Raw genomic sequence first — 24,830 nt, forward strand, 5'->3', positions numbered from 1 at the left:
ATTCGTAGCGTTTTACAAGTGATGGGAAGTACTTTCATTAATGTATTTTTTAATGCTCATGTGAAATAAATAACATTCTTTCATTAAAAAACGCTACGAATTAATTCCAACACCTAATAATTAAAAGTCGAAACACACATAATAATTAAATTTTCGAGATGATTGCATTTGCTTACAAATCAATTGCCTACAGTAACGTTTGCCTACATAACTTTTGTCTACAGCTGAATTGCCTACATGTATTATTGTCTACAGCTCGATTGCCTACAAGCACTTTGCACACAAACAAAAATTTTAGAAACGAAGTTACTTTTGCCTACATGCATTATTGCCTACAAGTATTATTGCCTACAGCTCAATTGCCTACAAGCACTTTTGCAAACATAAAATTACAGTTAAGTAAGAAAATAATTCATATTTTTAAAGTAAAGAATTTTAAAGCAGAGAAATTGTTTTAAAATAGAGAATTTGTGTTTTTAAAGCAGAAAATTCGGTCCCAATTGGACACAAGTTGAAACGGACACACGACAACTATTGAGGATAGGAAATCTGTCATGTGAACAGTCAGGGGTGTCAACGTGGACAATGTCCGCTTGGAATATTTTTCCAAAAAGAACCTAACCCATTTTTTGGTGTGAGGTGGCCCTTATTTCGCGTAAAAGGTCATAAATCTAGTAGAATTTTGTTTCTTGAACGTATAACTTTCCACGCGAAAGTAAAAAATAGGTTTGGTTAGAGTTAAGTTTAGTTAAGAGTTAAAGCAGAGAATAACACATGTAGGTAATTGAGCAGTAGGCAATAATACATGTAGACAAAAGTAACTCTGTTTATAAAATTTTTATCTGTAGACAATAGAGCTGTAGGCAAAAGTGATGTTGGCAAACGATACTGTAGGCAATCGATTTGTAGGCAAACGGGATCCCCCCAAATTTTCATATCGACTATAACGATTCATATCGTTACAGCCAGAAAAAATGCATGCTTCTATTACTTTATTTTAAACTTCTTATACTCTTTTTATTCTTAAATTTCCTTTATAAAAGGAGGCCTATAAAACAGTTGAAGTTTAACCTTATGTTAATAGTTGAAGGTTTATTTGATTAATATTTAATGATATAGAATTGATTAATATCTAATGAAATTTGCTGATAACAGAAACAAACATCCAGTGACCTCTTTAGTTTTGTTAGACTTTTAGATTTTGTTTCAAATACATTGTATATGTGAATACATTATTATGTAATAGTCAAGAAATTATCAGACTTTAAGATTAATGACGTTTCAAGTAAGAAGCGAGCTTGCGACGTCAGTTTGTATCGAGCTGCCGATACCAGCAAGTTATGCTGGTAAGATGAGACGGGATGTCGTTCAACAGATGGGAAACAGATAGAGATGTTACCGGGTAACAATCGAGGATGCGCTGTCGCTTGGACGGATTGCGCGCGTTGTCATCCGCGACGAACAATGAGTCGTGGCCGACCTCCGAATAGAGAGATGGAATTTATGTGGTCTCGGAGCCGCATTTGATATCGGAAAATCAGGGAGAGGGCTGCACAAACCGCGACAATACATTCCGGACATATTGCTCCTCGGGATTCTTTCTGTCCTTGCATCATCACGTTGGACGACGTGCAATCGCACGAGTAAAGCTTTTATTCGGCAGGACGCGCTATTATTTTGCATGTTTAATCGTGGAAACTTAGGAAATGGACAATGACATGTCGTCAGATTTCTCATACATCTGTTTCACGACTGCTTTGTGAAGGTTGCTTCGTGAGATTAATATTAAGTTTAGTAAAACATCCTATTATTATTTTTAAACACACAATAAATATATCATCAAGCAGAATACGAAAATATAGCAGAATTCGAATATTTAACCCTTCGAAGCTGCAGACGTCAAAATTTGTAACACTGAGTCTTGAGATCTATTTAATTTGTATTGATTAAAAAGCACTAATTAATTTCAGGGAACCAAAAACATATAAAAAAAGAAAAAATTAATTTGACATCTTTTATAAAGAGATTTATAATTTATAATTGATTCAATAGATCCACGGTCATCTCCGGAAGCTCAAATATATAATATATCAAAGCGAAAACTTCTTTTTAATAGACCAATCTGTTTATTGGTCTCATTTGAAATAAAAAATTCCTCAAACTGACTTTTTTTTTTAATTCTATAAATACATTAAATCTGATACTAATTCTTAGAGGAGGCGTGAGTGCTGTCTCATGTAAGCCTATTTTTATTTCTTAGTGTCAGAATCATGCGTACACAAATCATTTGCAGGATGTGTCTCTGGATTTATGTCACTACGCGATTACGTAATGGTTTCGCCTGATGTTGCATCACACGGTTAGCGCCTATCGAGACTTATCTATCTATGGATACATGAATTGGTTCGTCCTTTCCTTCTGTTTATCTCTTTTTGTCTCTCTCTCTCTCTCTTTCTCTCTCTCTCTCTCTTTTCCTCTGTCTCTTTCCCTATGGAAATGCCATGGCGATATGTCCCGGTTAGCCGTATACTTCGTCTTCGGATAGAATTTTCGATTGGCAAAGTCTCCACGTTCCTATCGTTCCGCGGTTGTACGGTTCGATTAAATTTCCCCGGGATTCTGTGTGGTTACGGAAGTCTGGTATCTGGCATTCAAGCGTCCGTCCTGCGGTCAGTGGCTGTTATGTAATAAATGTTCGGCAATCCTTAGTAATTGACCAAAGTTTAATCGTTCAAATACATCTTTGATTCTCCAACGCGAAAGAAAGACTGATTAAAAATATAACAAACAGTATCATTAAATATGTTACTTAGTTTTACTATTTCCTTTTCTTACTCTAAAAACACATAAGAATACAATAAGAAAATTTAAATAAAATAGAAACTATCTTACAGAAAAATAATAAGGTATCCTTTACACAAATATGGCCTAAAAAGTCAGAAAAATAATAAAGTGCTCTTATATTATATATAAATATGGCCTAAAGATCAATGTCCACGATGCTAGAAATCGATCCGAGATCTCGAACAGAGAAAAAATTAACAAATCATATTTGAACAATTTGGTCATATGACTAACGCGATTGGTCAATTCTTTCTTCACTCTCGGATCGATTTCTAGCATCGTGGACATTGGGTCTAATATCCAATATAGTCTGCTGTTCGTAGATAGGTTACACGGACAATTAAATCTTTACTGTATTCATGTAAATATTAATAAGAATGTCCCATATTTTTTATTAACATTCAGAAATCATTTCAGAAATATTTCCTACTTTAAATCGGTAGAAATAGTTTTCAATGTTTTGTTCAATAAAAATAGCAACACACTTTCCAGACAATATACATATTTGAAAGATGTCATAAAGATATTTTTTGCGGCATACATGTCTAAAAGATATTGAAAAGGTAAAAATATCTTCTAGACATTGCGTGTTGTCTGAGTTGTACCTTAAATAGGCTGTATTGAGTTATTACGATGAATAAGCGCCATAAACAATTGTCTATTGCATTTTTATCGCAATTTGTTTCGTGTCGAATATTAAAAATTAATGTATATATTTTTCTAAGATACGCAAATTTTCGCTCAAATTTGAGAGAAATGGTTCTCAAACTTTCACATAAGCAGCGTAGTTCGCTATGCCGCAACGATTCTTGTTTCTCGCCAGTCGCATGTAGCCGTTTTCACCCCAACTATCGCCCCACCAGTTCTTCAGGATCCATTCGGTTGGCGTATATCCGACGATGAGCATCGCATGGTTCACCATATCCGAACTGCATCGATGATCATCGTAAACGCCTTTGCTACAAATGGAAATATCGGATTGACATCTGGAACTTTTTTATGCAATTTAAAAAGAGATAGGGCGCTATTGCTAAAATATAAACATGATAGTTATCATTGATAGATAAAAAATTAGAATTAAATCTGTTTTATTAATGAAACAAAACATTTTGACATGCACGTCAAGTTTGCTTCTTTACTTAGAAAATGACACAATTCAAAAACTTGATTTTCGAATTACAATATTAATAAGTAAACATTACCTTATAAGTGAACTAATTTATCATCATAAAAATCATCAAAAATGTCACAAGAAAGAAAGTTTAAAAAAAAAATCGAAAAAAAAGAAAAGAAAGAAATGCGCGAGAAAGATGTTTCCCAAGAATATTAAAGGACATAAATTATCAACTCTCTGAACTTGCGAACTGTGCGAACTATTATATATAAGAACATGCAATTATTAGATAATATTTGCATATTGATATCGCATATTTTCGATCAACATCCTGTATTTATTGAAAACTTGTAAAATAACATCTCGGGGCATTAATCATTTCCTGTTTATCATGAGTGCTAAACGATTTCCACACTGAGAGAAAAAAATAATACCAGTAATTATAAAAGTATAGTGAAATAGCACCTCAAGAATAAAAAATAGTTATAAAAAAAAAGTTTCATAGTTAATTGAAATACAGAAATATTGTAAGAATAATTGAACAATATATTTGACATAACTGTGGGCGAATAGTTAAGTGGCAAATTATATTTTTATCGTCATTAGTACTACATTGAGAATCGTTGCCGCAACTACAAAAAATGAAATAGCACCTCAGCTTTTCAGAATTAGTTGTGGGAAGAAAAATACCATAGTTAATGGAAATGCAGATATTGACAAAATATAACTAAATAATATAATTAATATTTGTAAACAGTTCTGCGATTATTGTCAATAATATTGTTGCCACAACAACTATATTTTTATTAACTATATTTTTATTAACTATATATTTTTATATATTATATAGTTATTACAAAATTATTTTTATTTTTAAGATATAATTTTTACTTCTTAATTATTATATCCAATATATACAATTTATTTATATATTTGTTACGCACACAATTTATTTATATTTACAATTACGTATTGGAAAAAAACGCATGGGTTATTGACGGGATTTGAATTTAAAATCTCTAAGGTGATAACCTACCTACGCTAACGTTGAGATAATTGCACGCTTGGATGCTTGATGTATTCGATTGTTACTACTCCCGTCCCGATCATCTTGCGCAAATCAAACGAGATTTCTCACAAGAGTGCATCAAAATCTGTTTACCTGAATAATTTTATAAATTGTTTATATCTTATGTAACACAACAATAAATTGTATGTAATTAATAATACTTATGGCAATCATTCAATTTTAGTTGAAACTTTAAAGTAAAATGTTATTTATTAAAGTTAATGTTATTTTTCCCATAAAGTGTAACTTTTGTCTTAGTTGTCGTAAGCATTCAATTCTAGTAGCAGTAACTTTTAAAATCGCTAATTGTACCTCCGTTTAAGACAACTATAAAATTATTATTGAATTAACCATAATATAGTTTACTCAGTCAAATATATTGTTCTACATACAAAACTTGAATCGTTGTCAAATTCATAGTTGGTGTACAACTATAAAATTTTTCTCAGTGCGCTTTGGTAATATTTTACTTCTTTCTCCACTGAGAAAAAAATGTTTGGCATTTTTACTATAATTATATATTATTATAATTACGATTATTACCGCTATAATAATAACAATAGTAACTATGTATAGTTCTAGCAATAAATGTATATAGTTGGTTGTTTCACTTAAAATGATACATCTTTATAAAAGAAATGCAATTGAGTAACTTTCTTCATGTATACGTTTATGCGGCTATGCAAGTATTTATGTCGATATACTCTAAACCGCGCATAAAATGCATAACAAAGTATATAAACATAAGACTGCTAAACCAATTTTAAACCAAGCATCCAGTATTAAGTCGCCATATTGATTTATATGAGATTGCTCAGCGGTCTTATATTATGCTTATGTAGGTAGGCATTTCACGTGAGACAGATTTAACTATTGTTTTTCCTATAATACTTGTATAATCTTTACCCCCTATTAGTTATCGTAACCATTCAACTGTAGCAGCAGTAACTTTATAAAGTTGAAATGCTATAGTTAATATTATTCTTCACACGAAGATTGTTCAACTTTTATCTATTAGTTGTCGTAACCAATCAACTTTAGTAGCAGCAACTTTAAAAATAGTAAATTATTATCATTAGTTGAATCAACTATAGAATATTAATATAGTTAACTTAGATATATATATTAGTTCTACGTACGAAACTTGTACAGTTGTCATCTTTATAGTTGTCATAACTATGAATTTTTCTCTCAGTGCATGATTTTTATAGGTATTTGCCCGAAATGAAGAATGACAGGAAATAGTCGCGCCTTGGCATTGTAAGTCCTTTAGAATAACACGGATTCAACATGACTGTGCCTCGGTGATTCGAATAAATAAAAGTCGGCGGTATATTAAAGGTTATCAAGCGATTCTCTGAGGATCTGTGCAAAATTTCGTGTGTAGATATTATACTTATAATGCTAAAATTTTAATTCTAAAATTTTGATTCTATCAAAACAAAGATGTCTGCAAGATTTCTTTTAGAGAGGCATGATTAAAAAAATTGATAATATAATAATAATACTTTTGAGGCTTTCACAGACATTTTCTTCATACATGTTATACATACATGTTATGCATATACATATGTAAATAATATACATAATAATATGCATTATATAATATATAATTATTATATATATTATAATTATTATATATATTACATATATTATATACATATTATTATTATACAATATATTATACATTATATGTATAATATATGCATATATACTATATACATATAATTACAAATGTACACCTTTTGGTATTGAAAACTTTCTCACCGTGATAAGGTAAATAAAAAAAGATTATTAAATTATAATATATTAGAAATTGTCGCTCATGAGAAGCCCCCTTTTACTCCTCTTTCTCTCCTTTTTGGACCCATGTATCAAAAAATTAATCAAGGGTTGAAGCCACTTAAATAATTTAATTAATATTTAAAAAAATAAGTAAAGACTCTTGAAATAAATACAAAATTAGAATAAAGCTAATAAGAATTTAGCATGAACGAAAATCCGAAATTATATTTAATAAAATAATAAATAATTAATACACAAAAAAAAAATTAAACGCTCAAATTTTACATTAAATCTTTACATATTTTTTTACACTGCATGATGAAAATAGTTTAAAGTTGGACCGAAGCGTTCAATTTTCTTATGTATTATTACTTATTATTTTATCAAATATAACTGAACATTGTCGCGTTAGATTCTTCTTAGCTTTATTCTAATTTTGAATTTAATTTAATATTTATAAGAATACATATTTATATAATATTTAATCAAATATTATTAAAGTTCTTATTCTTATCTATATTATTATGAATATTCGAATAAAGAATTTATTTAATAATGCAAGTTTTTGTAATCAATACACGCATTAAATAAAAAAAATCTACATTTAAACAGTTAATAACTTAAACAATAATTTCTTTTTTGGACAAACAATTAACAGGTTTATACCAATTTTTTTGTATAACAATTTAAATTTTGTATAAAATATTTGAAATTAATTTTGAGATAGATAATTCAACAATAGATGAATACGCATTTCTGTATTAATAAAATAATAATCGATTACAATAAGAAAGAGGATCTGGATTAAATCTGTGATACATTCGCGCGGCTTCTTCAGGAACAACAAATTTGTCGAGGAAATTGAATTAAAATATATAACTACATTGAGAAAAAAAATTTAATAAATTTTGAAAAATATTTCTTTGAATAGTCCTAGCGGAATATTTATTAAATGTAAACATATATTTATTAGATACAAGAACCATTAGTTTGATTTAACTATATTCTTTATTTATCAAAATATTTATTTATCATAAGTAAGAGAGTTAGATAAATAAAAAAATACATCCGCTAAAACTATTCAAAGAAATATTTATGAAAATTTAATCTCAAAATTATCATAAATTTTTTCTCAGTGTAACATATATACATATTTATTGTTGAATTACAAGCGATTAGCTATCTGAACGAAAAAAAACTGTTTGTCATTGCCACTTGTTGATTATCGGTAGAATTTTTTCGAATTCGTGCCAAATGCCAAATCATAATTTGCACTGTTAATTTATTCTTCCTAAACCGATCAGGCGATCCATAAATGCTCAAAATTATAGTGTGAATACAATATTCATGCGGGTTTGCGCAATAAATAGTAGATGTCTAAAATTATCACATGTTTCTTGAACGCGACATATTAGTCGGCGTCTCGCGCATACATTATTTGCTCATTAGCGGCAATTCGCGCGGGCAGGTTTTTTGTTCAAATAAAAATGTTACTCACTGATAAAGTTGAAATGTCTTCGGGCTGGCATTTATGGAGGCGGCTACGGGACCGATTGTAGCCACTGCTATTTGCAGAGCTTTTTCGTCCCGTGCCGGTAGAATTGCCCATGAAGTTATATTGACAACACTCTGGTCCTTCTCAAATCTGCATTCCCCTTGCTAGAATAATTTGAATTACAAACGTAAATTATTTAACTTATTATGAAATATTACATCATACTACTATTACATTATATATTACTATATACATTAATAATTATAATTTGGGAACATTTGTAATTTTCTCGTATTTTACGAAGAGTTGAGAGAATAATTCTAATTTGGAAGGCAATAAATTACATGGAATTCTTTTGAAAGAAATAGGTTACTATAGTAATATAAAACTTTCTTAGACTTTATTTACATACAAAATAAATATTTAAAAATATTTTCCTGTCCTATATATCCATGTTCTTAAAAAAATTTTTTTTCAAAATTTGGACTATTTTCCAACATGTATGTGTATTATTACGTATATCTCAGATAATGTCGATAGAACCAAATAATTTTAATGAATGATATCTTCAAATTTGACAATGTACGCAGGGTCTAAAAAAGTTATTTTAAAGCTTAGAAAGTCTACTTTAAAACATTTGTTTATTCTTATGCGTAGATTTTTATGCATTAAGTTATAACGCTTCAAAATAAAACAAAAATACTGAAAAATATCAATTTTCAATTTTATGCAATTTAGCATCAAAATATCACAGAAATAAAACTAAAAAAGTAAATTTATAACTCTATTTTTTCTCTTTATTAAAATAATTTTTTGGAAATTTCTTTATTGTTTTTTACCCAGTTATTTAACTTTTCGTAAGATACAAGAAAATTGTAAGCAAACCATAATTTTGGTGTGTGTGTGTGTAAATATATATAATATATTTATATATATATTTATATATAATATATTTATATATATATTTATATATAATATATTTATATATATGTATATAGTACATATATATCAATAACAAAAATATATTATATCATAGTAACCTAACTACTTTTAAAAAGTTTTATTTTGGTGTCATAGCATCAAATTGTCGTAACAAAACTGTTATTTTTAAAATGTTTAAGCATTTAAAAAATAAACTTTTGTTTTCAAAATTTAGTTAAGATTCACTTTATCATGACTTACTATTGGAAATTATCAAGGTTATTATTGAAGTAGCTATTTCCGTTGATATTGCTAACATAAACTGATTATTATAAAAATATACAAAGTTATCTAATTTCCGAGTATATGTAAACATGATTGAGATTTGTTAAAAGAAACATGATGGGACAAAAAATATAGATAACTTTCGAGGAAAACTAGGACAGTGTTACGTCAGTCCATTTAGCAACACTGAATGAGTTTCATTCTTGATCAAAGTAGTAAACATGCACAAAGAATATCAAAGTGTCAACAGAATATGTAATATCGTTTATACATAATTCGAAGAAATGAATTTAATAGGAAAAGATTGATAATCAAAATTCGAGAGAATTTTGTATATTAATCTTTGCTGACACTATTAAATTGGAGCATATCAGTCATACACGCTTGGTTGCATCATCTGAACTTCGTATTCATAACATCGTAGTTTTAAATTAAGTCAACCAGATAAACGCGTTTACTTCTTATTACGAGCAAGAGTAATAGCTGCACACTTTCTTAAAATTCTATGACACATTTGGCTCTTGCACTGCTCACTCGTATAAAGTAAAGTATATTTACTATTAATAGAGGAGCTTGGAGAGCCATCGTCACGGAGCCATTCATATTATAGAAGTTTATCGCGTTAACGTGACTAGCATAATTCAGATTCTCCTAGTCAAAATCTTCCATAAATTTTCTGACATTTTTGATTGGTGGACATCCGCGAAATAATGGAAGAAACCTTGACGTTTACCTCTTTATTGCGATAATTAAATTCGCACTGTCAGCACCTTCGCTCGTACTCGCTAATAAAGCATTATTATGTATTATGGTCACAGTAAAAATCCCGAAAATTAAATTTCTTAATTCGTTATTATTAATTTACAGCGCTGTTATTCTATAAATTTTTACGACTTACATTGTCGATAAAAAAAATTTATGTGCTTATTAGTAAGGATTTTATTAAAAATAAGAATGCAGAAATTCTCTTTAAACTTCAAGGTTTAAACTTTTAAAAGATGCCGAACATTTTGTAATGCTCTACAAATGTGAAAGCAATTCGAGAGTTGCATTTTATAAACGGATGCCCCGACGGAATATCGTGTATGTCGTATGTCCGACAGTTGGAAAATGTAATGCGTACCTCGGCGTCGTAGGGATACGTGGATCTAGCCATGAGACCTTTAGACTTTTCCAAATATTTTAAAGTGTTCCTGAGGGAACCGCCGGTGCATCCGAGGTTTCCAGTTATCGTGCTGCAATCTACCAACTGTTGTGCGCTCACAGGTAGTAGCATGCCGGTTTGTTTAAAAATCTGTCCTTCTATACTTTCCGCGATCGAGTAAGCGTAACAACTCCCGCAGCTTCGTTGATTCACCGGTGAAGTGACGAAACCGTATTTACGCCAATCCAAACTTGTTGGTATATTGTGAGAATCCCTCTGTGCTCCCGATACTATCGGTTCGGTTGGCAGTCGACGTCTTCGACTTGGTATCAGTTTCACCTGACATGAAAGAAATTGATAGAAAGAGATATTGTTAAAACAATTTTAGTATTGTTCATATTTCGTAATAAAATATTTATAATATTTGTGATAGAGATTTAATATTAATTATTTGAAGAGCAAAGAAAATATAGAGAAAGAGGGATAGATAGATATATAAAAAAGTTTATTAATATTTCAGGACAAGCCTTTTATTAAAAATCATAAAAGAATGACAAATACATAAAAAAATAAAAGAGAAAAAATGCTAATAAAAATAATACAATGAAACAAAAATACAAAAATAAAAACAATAAAGATAAAAAATTATGAATAAAAGAATCGAAAAGATAATAGAAAAAGTAAACGAAAGAGAGAGAGAGAGAGAGAGAGAGAGAGAGGGGGTGTTAAAGAATTAAAATTAATGATTTGTAACAATCAAAACTTGATGAATGAGCTGTGCAATTAATTACAAACCATTTCGCGCATGTATTGTCGAGTACTGAGATCGGCAATATGATTATCCCGCAGTGTATAACTATGATGCCCTGCGGCGGCCAATAGATTGTGCTTATAAATTTCCACGAGATTCTGCTCCCAAGCCATTCTTCTGGCGTTTTCCAGATTTTTTGCGTATATCTTATTAAACTGCGTCTGCTCAAATAAAGCATGTTCTGCATAATATATCTTGAACGAGATTGATCTAATAAACTCATCCAAAGGATATAGAGCTTTCGCAACTGTATTTATAAAACATATGTTCCTATTATTACGTAATTACGTCTTGATTTTAATTTTAAATTAGGATTGAATTGCAGTATCTCTCTTAATATTAATTAATATTAATGTTAAGAATATTAACGAATCTATAGATTAATTTTATTATTGTATTGTAATAATTAATTAGTGTCAAATAGAATGTGTTTTATTATATCATATTAATATTTGATATACTGACTATTAAAAAATAATATAATTAAAAAAAATTTTCGTTACATCACGTATAAATATTCTCAAAAATTGTTGTTTAAAAATCAATTCATAATTACATAATTTTCACAAATAGGAATAAAAAATTACGAGATCAGTTTTTAATTTAAAACAATTTAATCAATAGAGAGAATAAAAAAAAAATTAACAGATTCATAAAATCAGCCTCTCGAAATATTCTTATTTTAAGGATATGTTACCTTGTAGGCTTTCCAATAATCATCGAGCTTTTCCGAGATTTTCGGCGGTAAGGTATCCCCATTGAAAGCCTGAATCGCGAATGCCCTAGGCAAGATTAATATTGAAAGCAGCGTCGCACATAATCGCGAGCACATGGCGACGCGCGGCGAATAATTTACAGTCCTTAATTAATTCGCGCAACAGACCCAAGTGGTTAACTATCTTGACGTACCTTACGATACTGCATGAGGTCATAACGTGTAGTAACGATCAGTGTCAGCGCATTCTGTGAATTACATCATCGGACAGTTGCTCACGTTATGCTGATGTATGTTTATTTGGTCAAATAATAATTATTTTATATTCCATGTCATGTTTTTCGTTGGCGTCTCTACTTTAAATGCTCGTATTTGTGTCGCGTTTTGGTACAGATAACTAAACAGTTCTTATTGTTAGAATAGTTATTATTTGGAAATAGTTTGCGATTATTACAATATATTACATAATATGAAACAATTTGAATAATCGAATGTGTTTTTCTATTAATTTGAGAGGCTTTTTGTTTTACCAAAACAACGTTATTAAAATATAATACTTTACATACACTATTACATAATTTAATTGATCAAATGTATCATACAACAATTAACTAATTGATTCGAAGAAAATAATCAACAAAAATGATTTTTTAATATCAATATGACATGCAAACAAATATCTTATTACAGATATTTTTATTCACAAATTGTAAAAAAAAAAGAATTTGTAAGAGATATGGCTTGATTAGTTTTTTATAAATTACTCCCTGTACACACGTTATTTATAGAATAAATTATATCAAATATTATTAATATTTTATGTCTACAGCCTATATTAAACTATAACATCTGACATAAAATAACCTCTATATGCCTCTATATGCCTCTACTAAACTTTACAATAGATTTTTCAAAAAAGTATCTTACATAACTTAAAGGAGAAAAATTATATAAGTTTTTAGCTCCCGCCAAAATGATATTTTAAATAAATTTATAATGACTTTTGTCAATAAATTACTGAAATGAAATATCGCTTTTTATTTGTAATATAAATCTCGAAAAATATACGAGAACAAATATAAATATTTGAAATAAAGGAACTTGATGAGAGTATCTATTAAGTGGAAAACTATAATCCATAATTATTGTTGTCGTTAAAGCTACAAGATTATGAGCCTGGAAATTACGAAAATGCATCATAGAACATAGGATTTTTAATAATTTAATAAAACGCAAGCACCTCAACAGAAAAACATGCTCGCTGGCTTTATAGGCTGGTTCACGTTGCGTACAATCTCCAAAAATTTTGCACTTAAAATGGGATAAATAAATATATATTCGAATATTAAAGAGAGAGAAAAGCGAAGCTACTAATTGTAAATGCGAAAAGTGCAAGCAACGCGAAGCAGAGAGCGACTTATTGGTTTACCATTTTAAAGAATGCCGCCGGTCGGCACGTGTCCGCGAGATGGCGGCAGTCGGTAAGTCAAACGCCGCCGCTGTCGCGAAACCTCCGCGATGCTCCCGGCGGCTGGACGGTCCGCGTAGTACCGATACGCGCGCGCGTCACGCTCGTCTCGTTGCGCTGTCCCGGGTGTTCGCGTTCGCGGTTCGTCTTCTCACGAAAACCGTCGCGTTGTCGTTCGTCGTCGCCGTCGTCATCATCCGCGCGCCGTGATAAATCGCCGTGATAAATCGCGCGCGCGAATTGGGGCGATGGAACACGCGCCGCAGCTAAGCAGGAACGTCACGGATCCGCGCACGCGTGCATGCGCGGCCGCCGTCGCGAATGCCAACAACTCGCGCGAGAACTCTTGACACTCGCGTAAAATGGGAGTTTCTTCGCGGTGCTTGTGATTTATATATATATAAAAAAAAAAAATAAAGGCGCGCCGTGATCCATCTCCCATAATACATATCCTCCTCCCGCATCCTTTTCTCCCAAAAGAAAAATCTGTTCGCTGTCCGTTTCGTTTGTCGTGACTTTTTCTACAACGCGTTTCTCGTCCAGAACGTTCTCCCTTTTCTCTGTGTTTCTTTCTCCACTTGGCATCATATCTCTGTTTTATCACGCGTCTCACGTCCTCCCAGCAGCCCCAAGCGCGGTGCCCCGAAACTTCGGAATACGCGCGTTCACCGGCGGCGCGCGAGCGGCTCATCGACGCGCGGTACATTCGAAGCGCTGCGACAATGGACGAGTCCGGGATTGACATGGGCTTCGATCTGACGGCAGCATTCGCCGTCGCAGACCCGATTGCCCACCATGTCTCCGTCGCGGATTACGACGACGAGTTTGAGCAGGCCCTCTCCCTTCTGTCGACCTCGACCAAGGAGCTGATGTACTACGAGCTGAAGAGCCGCGCGCCTGACACCGGCAGGTACGTCAATTCTGGCGCCGATGGTATCTCGAAACAAATTTCGTTTGATCAAACACATGTAAACGAGATAACGAGGTGTGTTCTGTTTGACATTGACATTGTTACGACGGTAATGGTAGCAAAATCATTAACTCTAATAGCAATTTATTGGCGATATTTTGGTTAAACGTGAAGATATATATATTAGCCAAATATTGGGCTAATATTTGAGCAATTATGGCAATAATTGTGCTATTAGAGTAATATTCTTGATATTATTAACAATGAGATTCGATGAATTAATATTAATGCTAATGTTACACACACACACACACACACACACACACACACACACACACACACACACACACACACAGCACACGCACACTATACATGTGAGTTGAAGAAACACGGCACACATCTTTAAGAAACGTCCTAAGTACGTCCAGGACGTCTCTATGTTCTCTGAACGTTCTAAGGATGTTCTCAGGATGTTTCTCAGATATGTGATATGGGATTCCAGACAATATAGTTTACAATCGGAACATAAAACGTTTTTAAGTTTTCTTTGAAACGATGTAAACATGTCTACAAGAATGTTATTGTACGTCTTATATCGTGATTTTAAACTTTGTGTTATCTACTGGAATGCTATAATTAAGAAGGAATATAAATTACTTGTATTATATCAATCATAATTATCGGACGTAAATTTTATTCAACAGTTATATATACAACAGTTAGGCGGGATACGTATACACATATACATATATACGTGTATTGATATACAAACAAAAGGAGTCGGATAACTCCGGTTCTACAGCTCATGTGGGAGTATATACGCGCGAGAGATGCTTTTATTTGGAATACGATATCGCAAGGCTGTAGTATGCGAACGACTATAAAGCCGTATGAGAGATACGGAGACTTCATTACGATTTGAAGAAGATTTTAGACCTTCAATAGAGTAATTTATTTAATCAGAAAGAATAAAGTGCCAATCAAGGGCCAGCATTAGACGTACGCGTGTGCGTCACATATTCTTTATATAACAATTAATTTAGATGTTTCGACTCTTCATTTATTTAAGGCATGTATGTGTTTCGATTTTAATAGTAAATATGCATGGGCAGCATTATGCGATAAGAAAAAAATTGTAAAAGTTTTAAAATATAAAATTACATAATATTTGAGTGTTTCAGTTAAGTTCTAAATACTTAAAGTTTGTGATATTAATGTGAAAGAATTTAAATCTAAGTCTTCACGAATGTGAAACTTGGAATTGTACTTTAAACAAATTTTAAACAACAATAATAATATTACATCTCGATCTGGGATTATTCGGTTTCAGCTATATCTTATTGTTAGTACTCAATTAATATTTAAGTGTTTAGTGAATTTATTTAATGTACATATTCAGTTTTCTAAATTATGCGCTGATTTAATTTTCGATTTTGAATCGCAATTTTAAACTGAAACTATGATAATAATGTCATAAATTAAATTGTCAATTTAATGATATTGACATTAATAAACAGTTTAAAGAACTGCAAACAATTTATTGCAAAAAATATGACCTCATCCAAAGATCAGATATTAACGTGTACATATTAATCTATTATTAAAATTGAAGAAAATTTATATATATATATATTATCTGCTGGAAGTGATATTTTAATAGTTATATCATTGATCGAAAACGAATCAGAATTTTTTTGTTAAACTTATTAGAATTCTAGTTGAGATACCGGAATTCTGGTTGATGCAATATTTCTGGTAAAATCTATTAAAATTTTTATTTTTACCACAGTAATTATCAGAATTCTATGTTATCTCAACTAGAATTCTAGTACATGTAATCAGAAAAAATTCTGATTCATTCATTTTACCACCAGAATTACTATTTAATCCAGCTAAATCGTTTTTTTCGGTAATTGTTCAACTTGTCATAACAAGCCGAAGCCGCGATCTTCAGTAAACACGCGCATGAAATCATGTGGTTTTTATAACGAGAAATTTATAAGATTACATCGTGTGCAAATGATAACGATGCTATTTATAAACGAATTTGTACACTGAAAAAATATAGCCAATTTTAATCAATATTTAGTTTAATTCTGCCAACTAAACATTTGCTTATATAGTAAATAAATATTTGTTCAATAAAAAAAATAATTGTTAAATCAAATTAATGGTTTTAGTATCAAATAAATATATCTTTATATTTGATAAATATTTAGTTGATAATATTCAACTAAATATTTATTTTAAAATTGTCTATATTTTTTTCAGTATTATGTATGTGTTCTAGAATTTCATTATTAATTGAATTTTGATTAAAATTTAGTTAAGAAAGAAAAGGAAAGACAGAGAAACTATTTACATTTATCATATAAGAGAAGAGTCATGTCAACTGTATAATAAAATTATTAAATATATATATATATTTTTCAACGATTTTATTTCCGCTCTCTTACATGATCCTGTATATATATATATATATATATATATATATATATATATATATATGGGATCATGTAAGAGAGCGGAAATAAAATCGTTGAAAAAACGAAAGTAGAGTCGATGGATATTTGATGTGCATCAGCGCATCAAATTAAATTTAGTTAATTAAAGTAATTTAGTTAGTTAAATTTATCAATTCGTATATTCTACATAGGGAGTAAAATGCGTGTACCGTTTACGTTTATTACAAAAATTAGCAACTTGTCATTCGCAGTTCTTGATATTTTTAATTTACATAAGCTTTGAAAAAAATAATTAATAACGAATTTTTGTAGGTGATATATGTAAAACGTAAGAGTTAGGCAGATACACTTTTTGAAAAAAGATTTTTTTAACGTTCGATATTCGATAGATAACAGTCTATCGCTTGAAGCGAGACCCACATATGTGTCTACATACTGCGTACAGTAAAAAATAAAAGAAATTCCTATTCCAATTTTGAGTGCAAAATCGAATCAAATCCAATCAAACCTTGCACGTGTTCGTTTTTGACAAGAATCGAAACGTGTCGGGGTAATAACTACAAAAAATGCAGTAGCTATGCCATATATATATATATATATATATATATATCTTTCGGTGACATGAAAATAAAAGTGAACAGATTGAAAAAAATAGATCAAAAAAATAAAAAAACCTTTCCAAGTAATTTTTCTGACTCTACTGTTACACTTTGAACGGCGCGGACTGCGTTTCTTATGATCGGGCTTTTAAATGGCGTTTAAAGGTCGTTAGTCATGAATCTATCAACGAGACGGCGCATATAAAGGCATCTCGTTCATTCAAACAGATTCGCGAGCAATAGCAGTGATAAACGTTCGTAATTGGTAATCGTGATCTTCAAGGAAAACACGCACTCGTCTCCGCTTTGATTAACGATCTGTGCATCTTGTATACCGATATTAGATTCTCGAGTACCAGCGATCTGCTGGGCTTTACGATGAAGTTACCACGAATATCAACTTTCACAGTCTCTGAGAGTTTGCTCGGGGTGTTCAAATTGCATCCGAAAGTTCTCGCGCCTAATCAGCTTCATCCGCTAGGCGTTAATTGATTCCTATGGAGAAAGCAACATGAGCTTAAGCTAAAATTTAAATTGTGTATAGGGTAGACGCTGCACTGAATGATCGTCTAAGCCCTTTTCCTACCAATGTAAGTTAACTTTAATTTTGATTTAACTTACTTTTTATCTTTTTTTATATAGTTCTTAGACGAGGATAAAGAGTAAATTAAACCGAGACAAAAGTTAATTTTGAGAGATATAGGCATAAATCTGCAGTGCGCAATCTGTCGGTTCATAGCCGAAAATACAAAATTATACTTATTTTATGCAAACGAAATATTATGCGGTTCGTAAAATTTTATCTTTCTAAAAATGGCTTTTTAAAAATGACTTAAAAAGGATGTGCATCACTGATTGAAGGAATGTTGCTAAAATTAGCCTTTACAAATTTTGTTGTAAGATGAGAATATTATTTTGCATATTTATATAATAAAAAATCAAATAAATGTTAATCTTGCATTATCGATTTTAGTAATTGACAATTTATTGTTTACTATTTCGTTCATGATGTTGATCTCTCGCAATGATCTACGACACGATACAGTTTACGTGACACGAACGGCATATTGATCATCTTCAGATAACATTATGAGTACATCAGTACATGACATGCATCACTGTAAACGTATAATAATAATTTCCGGCTGATATACTGGAAGAGGTTTAATCTTACATCAATAATCTTTCGCAAAATAATGGAATGTGTATTTAATTGTCGTTAACAATAAATCATCATAGCGAATGTCATTAAGCATCGCGAGAACAACACATAATGAATGCTTTGTTACTCGGAAAATATAATCGTGCGAAAAAAAGGATCGAGTTGCAATACAAATACATATTGCAAATATTAGATAATGTTAGACAAATGGGAGTTAAAAAAAATAGAAAAAAGAAGAGAGAGAGAAAAAGAGAAGAGATACAGGGAGGCATTAATAAAAAGAAGAGGCATTAATAAGTCGTTTTACGGATCATTATCTTCGGACGTCATCTCGCGAAGTATCTAGATAGGCTCGACCTTCGGTTTTATTGCGTCCATGTCTAGATTGCGGAAGGTAGGGGATTTCGAGAGATCAACGATGTCCTCGATAGAGATCAATCAGCAAAAGTAGAAGGGAAGTACTATTTCATAAGTACGTTTGAAGAATAATCTCCGTTTACTCACGGAACTCCGACGTGGAAATAGTTTGGGAGATAGATATGTGCGCATTTTTGATATGTTTCGTTTGATGCGTAGCCAGAAGAAGAACGGAAAAATCAAAAATTTCGAAATATCTCCAAATTTCTGGGAGAACACTTAATAAAAAAGAGAATATTTTATTATTTGTAAGTTATTATTATTTTTATAGTTGGGTAATTGAAAAGAAAGTTACATATACATATATTATCAGATTAGCTTTACTAATTGATTCTTATATACCTACATTAACAATAAATCTTCATGGCGAATATATCATTACGCCGGAGGACAATGACATAATGAATGCTTTGTTACTCAAAGCAATACAATCGTGCAAAACAAGATATCGAGTTGTAATATAAATACGTATTGTAGATATTAGATGATTTTGGATAAACAGGAGTAGGAAAAAAAAATTTTTGTTGTTTAGTATTTTTATTTAATTGAAGAGAAGCTGCGACAATTTGTGAGATTAAATATGATTATTTTATGTCGAGAAATGATATCTTCTAGCGCGATTGATTATAAGTATCTAATATGTGTAATTCAAAGAAAACTTCAAAACATACATACACTCGCATGATCTCTCTGGATCTAACGTGTTAGATTTTATTCTATTTGCTTTATTTATCTCGCGATCTCCATTTAGCAGATTTCTAATTTTTTTTAATAACCTAAAATTTTTTAGCAAAACTACATACATTTAATTTTTGCAAACAGTATTAATAACAATTTAAACATTACAAAAAGTAATTAATTTTGAATGTGAAAAATTAGACTTATATTTATCTTAATTTTATTTCGACCAATGAGTTTAACTTTTTTTATTATTCAAAGTGTCAGATACTTTATATCTCAAAAAAATATATTCTGAAAGAATTAAGTTTTGCTTTCATATAAAATATTTTTCGTAAAGTTTCTCGAGACGGAAGTGTACATAACACTTTGCGAAAGATTCAATTAGTACGAGTTTAGTCGCTGATACAGAAATTACAATGTCCGGAATCTTTCCCGATGATAGTTTTGAAACTAAAAACCGGAACCTCATGGGTGTACACATTGGTGATTCCGATATAGTTTTCTGTGCATATTTTTCGAGACAAATTAACTCGTGTATCGGAACTGAGTGGAAACGCGAGCATTTTTGAGAATATTCGACTGTGTATAATTAAGACCTGGGTCCAATTGATATCGTCAGACTGCTTTAAATACAATTTCTCTTTTTTTCTGTGTTCTATCATAAATATACAATTAATTTTTTATCTTCATTTTCTCTTGATATCGATAGAAACTTTTATCTGAAATAATAAGATATGACGTTATACTGACAAGAGAGAAATTTCTAGTTGAAAATGAAACTAGATCATATAAATCAAAATTCTGACCATCATGATTGGACATCTAGTTATCTCAACTAGAATTCTGATTGATACGATTAAAATTTACTGAATCGTTTATTTCCAATCAGAAATTTTTCTCAATGTAATAACAGTAATAATATTAATAATAAATAATATAAATAGTGGTGATATTTTCGTAAATCTTAGCTGTTTCTGCAAAAGTGTTGTTAATAACATGATTTCCTTGATTGAAATTTATTGATTAGGATCTTAATTAAATCAACTGGACCAGAAAATTTTAATTGAGATAACCAGATTTCTAATTGATTTAATCAGAATTTTTTAATTTTTTGTCTGTTTTTTTTGACCAAATATTTTTTTCAGTGTAACATTTTACGAACGTTTCCGTAAACTATATGTGATATATAATTAAGTATATAGATATATAATTAATTGCGATATCTTTTATCGGTAAAGTGCTCAATAGAAATATCTAAAAACTTATTCAATTTTTTTTCCATTTATCAAGGATGTTCATCTATAAATTTCTTGCAGGTTCCTCGTCTCTAAAATATCTGTGATATATAAAGGAGAGTATAACTTTCATTTTTTCGCGATTGTCCGAGGATCATTTTATTTCTACATTTTCTCACGTATTTTTCTTCATGGAACCGAAGTTATCATAATAATGATGCTATCAAGAATATAGTAGAATAAAAAATAAAATTCTTGTTTACATTGTTACGAAATTGCTGTCAATTATGCTTCAATTATTTAAACACTGTTTCAGAGTTGATCCAATTTTAAATGATTGAAGCATAATTGATAGCAATTTTGCAACAATGCGAATAAGGATTTTATTCTTTATTCCAATATATCAATTTCTTCTTGAGAGTAGCATTATTATTATGATAACTTTCGGTTTGTAAAAAAATACATTAAGAAAATGTAGAAATAAAGTGATCCCCGGACGGTTGCAAAGAAAAGTTGTACCCTCCTTTGTGTGTATGGCTCATTTTAAACTTTTTTAGTTTTTAACTCTCTTCTGCATGAAGAAAATTATTAGAATTCTAAACTTTTTCAGTCTTTAACTCTTTTGCATGGAAAACCTATTATACTGTAATCTTCTCATTAATCAAATTTTATAATTTGATTTTTTTCTTTCCATTTATTCATGATGCAGTATTATTGACGCTGCTTTGTCAATCTCGCACGATTTGATTGTATTAACTATGTTTGCGGACTAATTCCACGTTACAGACGATTGGATGCGATGAGTATTATGCCTGCGAATGTCATGCGTCATCAGGGAACGCGATAATGATTTCGGTGTACCAGCTGTTTTGTTTTAGAGACACATTTATGTCGTACAGTTTTTTTCCTCCCGTTATGAACTCTTGAGGTTAAATATATACAAATATATACAAATATTATCTGTTTCATTATATATTTATTACAATAACAGTAATGATGTTGATGGTAATGAAATTGAATAATAATTCAAGGCAACACAGTTATGTTCAAAATACGTTTAATAAACGTTAAAAATCGTATAATAAATATATGAACTGAAAAATAAATGTTTAAACTTTGATATGTTTTTGAAATTATTTAATAAATGTTATAAAAACGTTTTATAAGACTCTTATAACATAAACTTAATGGGTTTTTTACTATTATAAAATACGTTTCATATATAAGACATTTCGACGATTTAAATATATATATATATATATATAAAATGTATTTAATACACCATAAAAACGTTTCGATTAAATGTTTTCTATATCTAAATAGTCCGCTTGGGAATGATAATAATAATAATAATAATAGTAATAATAATAATTGCAAATAGTAAATTTGAATAAATATATTTTATCTTAGCTCTCTTTCTGTCAGTTATATTTTCAGTAATTTTTTCAATTGAGATGTTATCAATTGATTAGGAATCAAGTAAATTATAGTGAGGTGAGACTGTGGGTTTTTGCGATCGGCACAAATGTGCAATATATTTAGTGGACAACATTATAGAATAAGTCTAAGTCTTAATCTCGGATCATAACCTTGTTTTAAAGAGTCTTAAATCATAAGTCGAAAGAGATTAAATGATAATAATTTCTGTTTTAGAATGTTTTTGCGCAATCTTTAGGCTGTAACCATTAGACTTAAGCGAATTGAGCAAAACCTAATTTTTACCTAAAAGCTTAAATTTTGTGGTCGATATCGTCACTTACAACTTAAAGCTTACGGTTTACGGCCTCTTAAAGCAAGGTTGTAAACTTACTCTTACTCTCTAAGTTTTAGAATAAATTTAAATTCTTTGTCGCTATTCTGCATTAAAACTTTCTATCTTGTCTGGCTAAAATAAGTAATTTATAGTCAATATTTGGTTCTTATATTTGAGATCGTCTTAAGTACAGTCTTAAGATGCCATGAGCCAATTACAAAACCGTATTAGCATTAAGACATTATTTAAAATCCTCCAGCATCACCTCGAAATTTTCCATTATAGTTTACATTCTAAGTCGTTGAGAGAAACGACATACATTTTTTATTTCGGACTACACAAAAATCTGAAAAAATTCTTCTACCCTTGTGAAACCTTTAACAATAAGCTTTTACTGTAATAAAAACTGAGGACTTTATTTTATTTATTTTTTACATATTAAAATCTGAATAAGAATTTTGAGAAAATGTAATGTCGAAATTGTGTCTTAAACTGTATCTTAAAAGCCACAAATATGATGCTGGAGGATTAAGATGATCTTGTAACAAGAATAGACTATAAATATCGATCTAATCAAATATCTGTTTTGTTTTATGTATAACAAGTGTATTTAGTTCAGTCACAAACAACAGATTTCATGTCTTTCCGCACAAGAGGCATAACTCCGGACTGACAAAAGACAAGAGTGAGTTTCTTGAGACAATGCCGGCGATACCGCAATGACTTCTTCCTTCTTTGTATCTCTTTTTCTCTCGCATATGGCATATGGATAGAAGAGACTGCCACGAATCCGGCGCAAACCGGCTCGATACTCGCATTAGCCGGTGCAATGACTGGAAATTCCGATAAGTGCGCCCGTCGTCGCTGTCGCTGCGCCGCGCCGTACAGCGCCGTCGTCACTGCCGAGGCGATCGCGAAAACGCGATACCGGATTCCTCAGTCACGACGACGACGACGAATCGCGCTTTTTTTGTGCGATGATGACGATGTCTTGTTTCTTTTTCACTTTTCAAGTTATTTCCAAACGCTCGCCGCGGCAGCTGTTCTTTGTCGTACGTTACATAACGCATCTTCAACGGATGAGCCATGTCGCTGTATGTGATGCAAGACGTATCGTGCACCTGTGTATGCACACGACATCGTCGAGAGTTTCGTAGAGTTAGTTTAGACATGACTTGGTGTTGGATAGAATATAAGTTAAACATAATAAAATAAGGCGTAACACGGATCACGTTTTTATGTTTAAATATAAATCAATTTTTTAAATAAAAATTTAAATTGAATCAATAGAAACAGAATTAAATTATGATGATTTTTCATTGCTGTTATATATTCTTTATTTTCTTTCAATTAGAGTCGATATGGATTACGCCTGTTTTATTATGATTAAATATAAATATGGTAAATATAAATAAATTTTTAAATAAAAATAAATCTAAATTGAATAAATAGAAAGAAAATTAAATTATGGGAGTTTTTGATTGCATACTGGACTGTTATACTTATAGTCTTTATTTTCTTTCAATCGCAAATCGGGAATATTTTTCTATTCTATTAATATCAACTACTTATTTTTATATAGCACTATTTTATGTTTTTTATTTTTTTAATATTAAAAATAATATTTAATTTAAATTTATAAACAAATAAATATAAAAATTTTACAAATCGATAGTGAAGATTAATGTTGTTGATGCTAATCGGAGCTTAAATCTGTCTTCACCACGATGCAGTGTATATTTACAGCAGGACTTATGATCTAAATAGAGCATCGTTGAAGTTAGTTAAGCACGGCACGTGGTAATAATAAATTTGAACTCGACTCGTGCGAGCACATACGATATTTGTTATCGCATTGAGAGAGGAAGATGACATATTTTTTCATCCGCTGTCGTAAAAGGAAAAAGAATAAGCGCGCAGCAAATATGTCGGTGATTTCCCTAGTTCACATTTGCGA

General features: G+C 30.7%; 2 protein-coding genes across 4 annotated transcripts in view; one reads left to right on the forward strand and one right to left on the reverse strand.

Annotated features, from left to right (window-relative positions):
* Positions 1-24,830, reverse strand: part of CtsL4 (Cathepsin L4) — a 62,283-nt gene continuing 37,453 nt past the window's right edge. The window contains exons 1-6 of one of the 3 annotated variants that reach the window (XM_011057547.2): positions 12,378-13,598; positions 12,166-12,250; positions 11,453-11,629; positions 10,637-10,996; positions 8,311-8,471; positions 1-3,803 (exon numbers count right to left, since the gene is read on the reverse strand). In XM_011057547.2, the coding sequence (XP_011055849.1) occupies positions 3,608-3,803; positions 8,311-8,471; positions 10,637-10,996; positions 11,453-11,629; positions 12,166-12,250; positions 12,378-12,400 (1,002 nt within the window). In that variant the 5' untranslated portion in view covers positions 12,401-13,598 and the 3' untranslated portion in view covers positions 1-3,607. Of the gene's footprint in view, positions 3,804-8,310; positions 8,472-10,636; positions 10,997-11,452; positions 11,630-12,165; positions 13,599-24,830 lie in introns of those variants that run through there. The other 2 variants (XM_011057546.2, XR_015547095.1) reach the window with 2 other exon arrangements.
* Mitf (transcription factor Mitf) overlaps positions 13,715-24,830 on the forward strand; it is a 113,290-nt gene continuing 102,174 nt past the window's right edge. Inside the window, exon 1 of the mRNA XM_011057541.2 lies at positions 13,715-14,561. Coding sequence (XP_011055843.1) covers positions 14,374-14,561 — 188 coding nt within the window. The 5' untranslated portion in view covers positions 13,715-14,373. The remainder of the gene's footprint in view (positions 14,562-24,830) is intronic.

This window comes from Acromyrmex echinatior, chromosome 1 (genome assembly GCF_024713525.1).
Source record: "Acromyrmex echinatior isolate Ae372 chromosome 1, ASM2471352v2, whole genome shotgun sequence".
NCBI lineage: Eukaryota > Metazoa > Arthropoda > Insecta > Hymenoptera > Formicidae > Acromyrmex > Acromyrmex echinatior.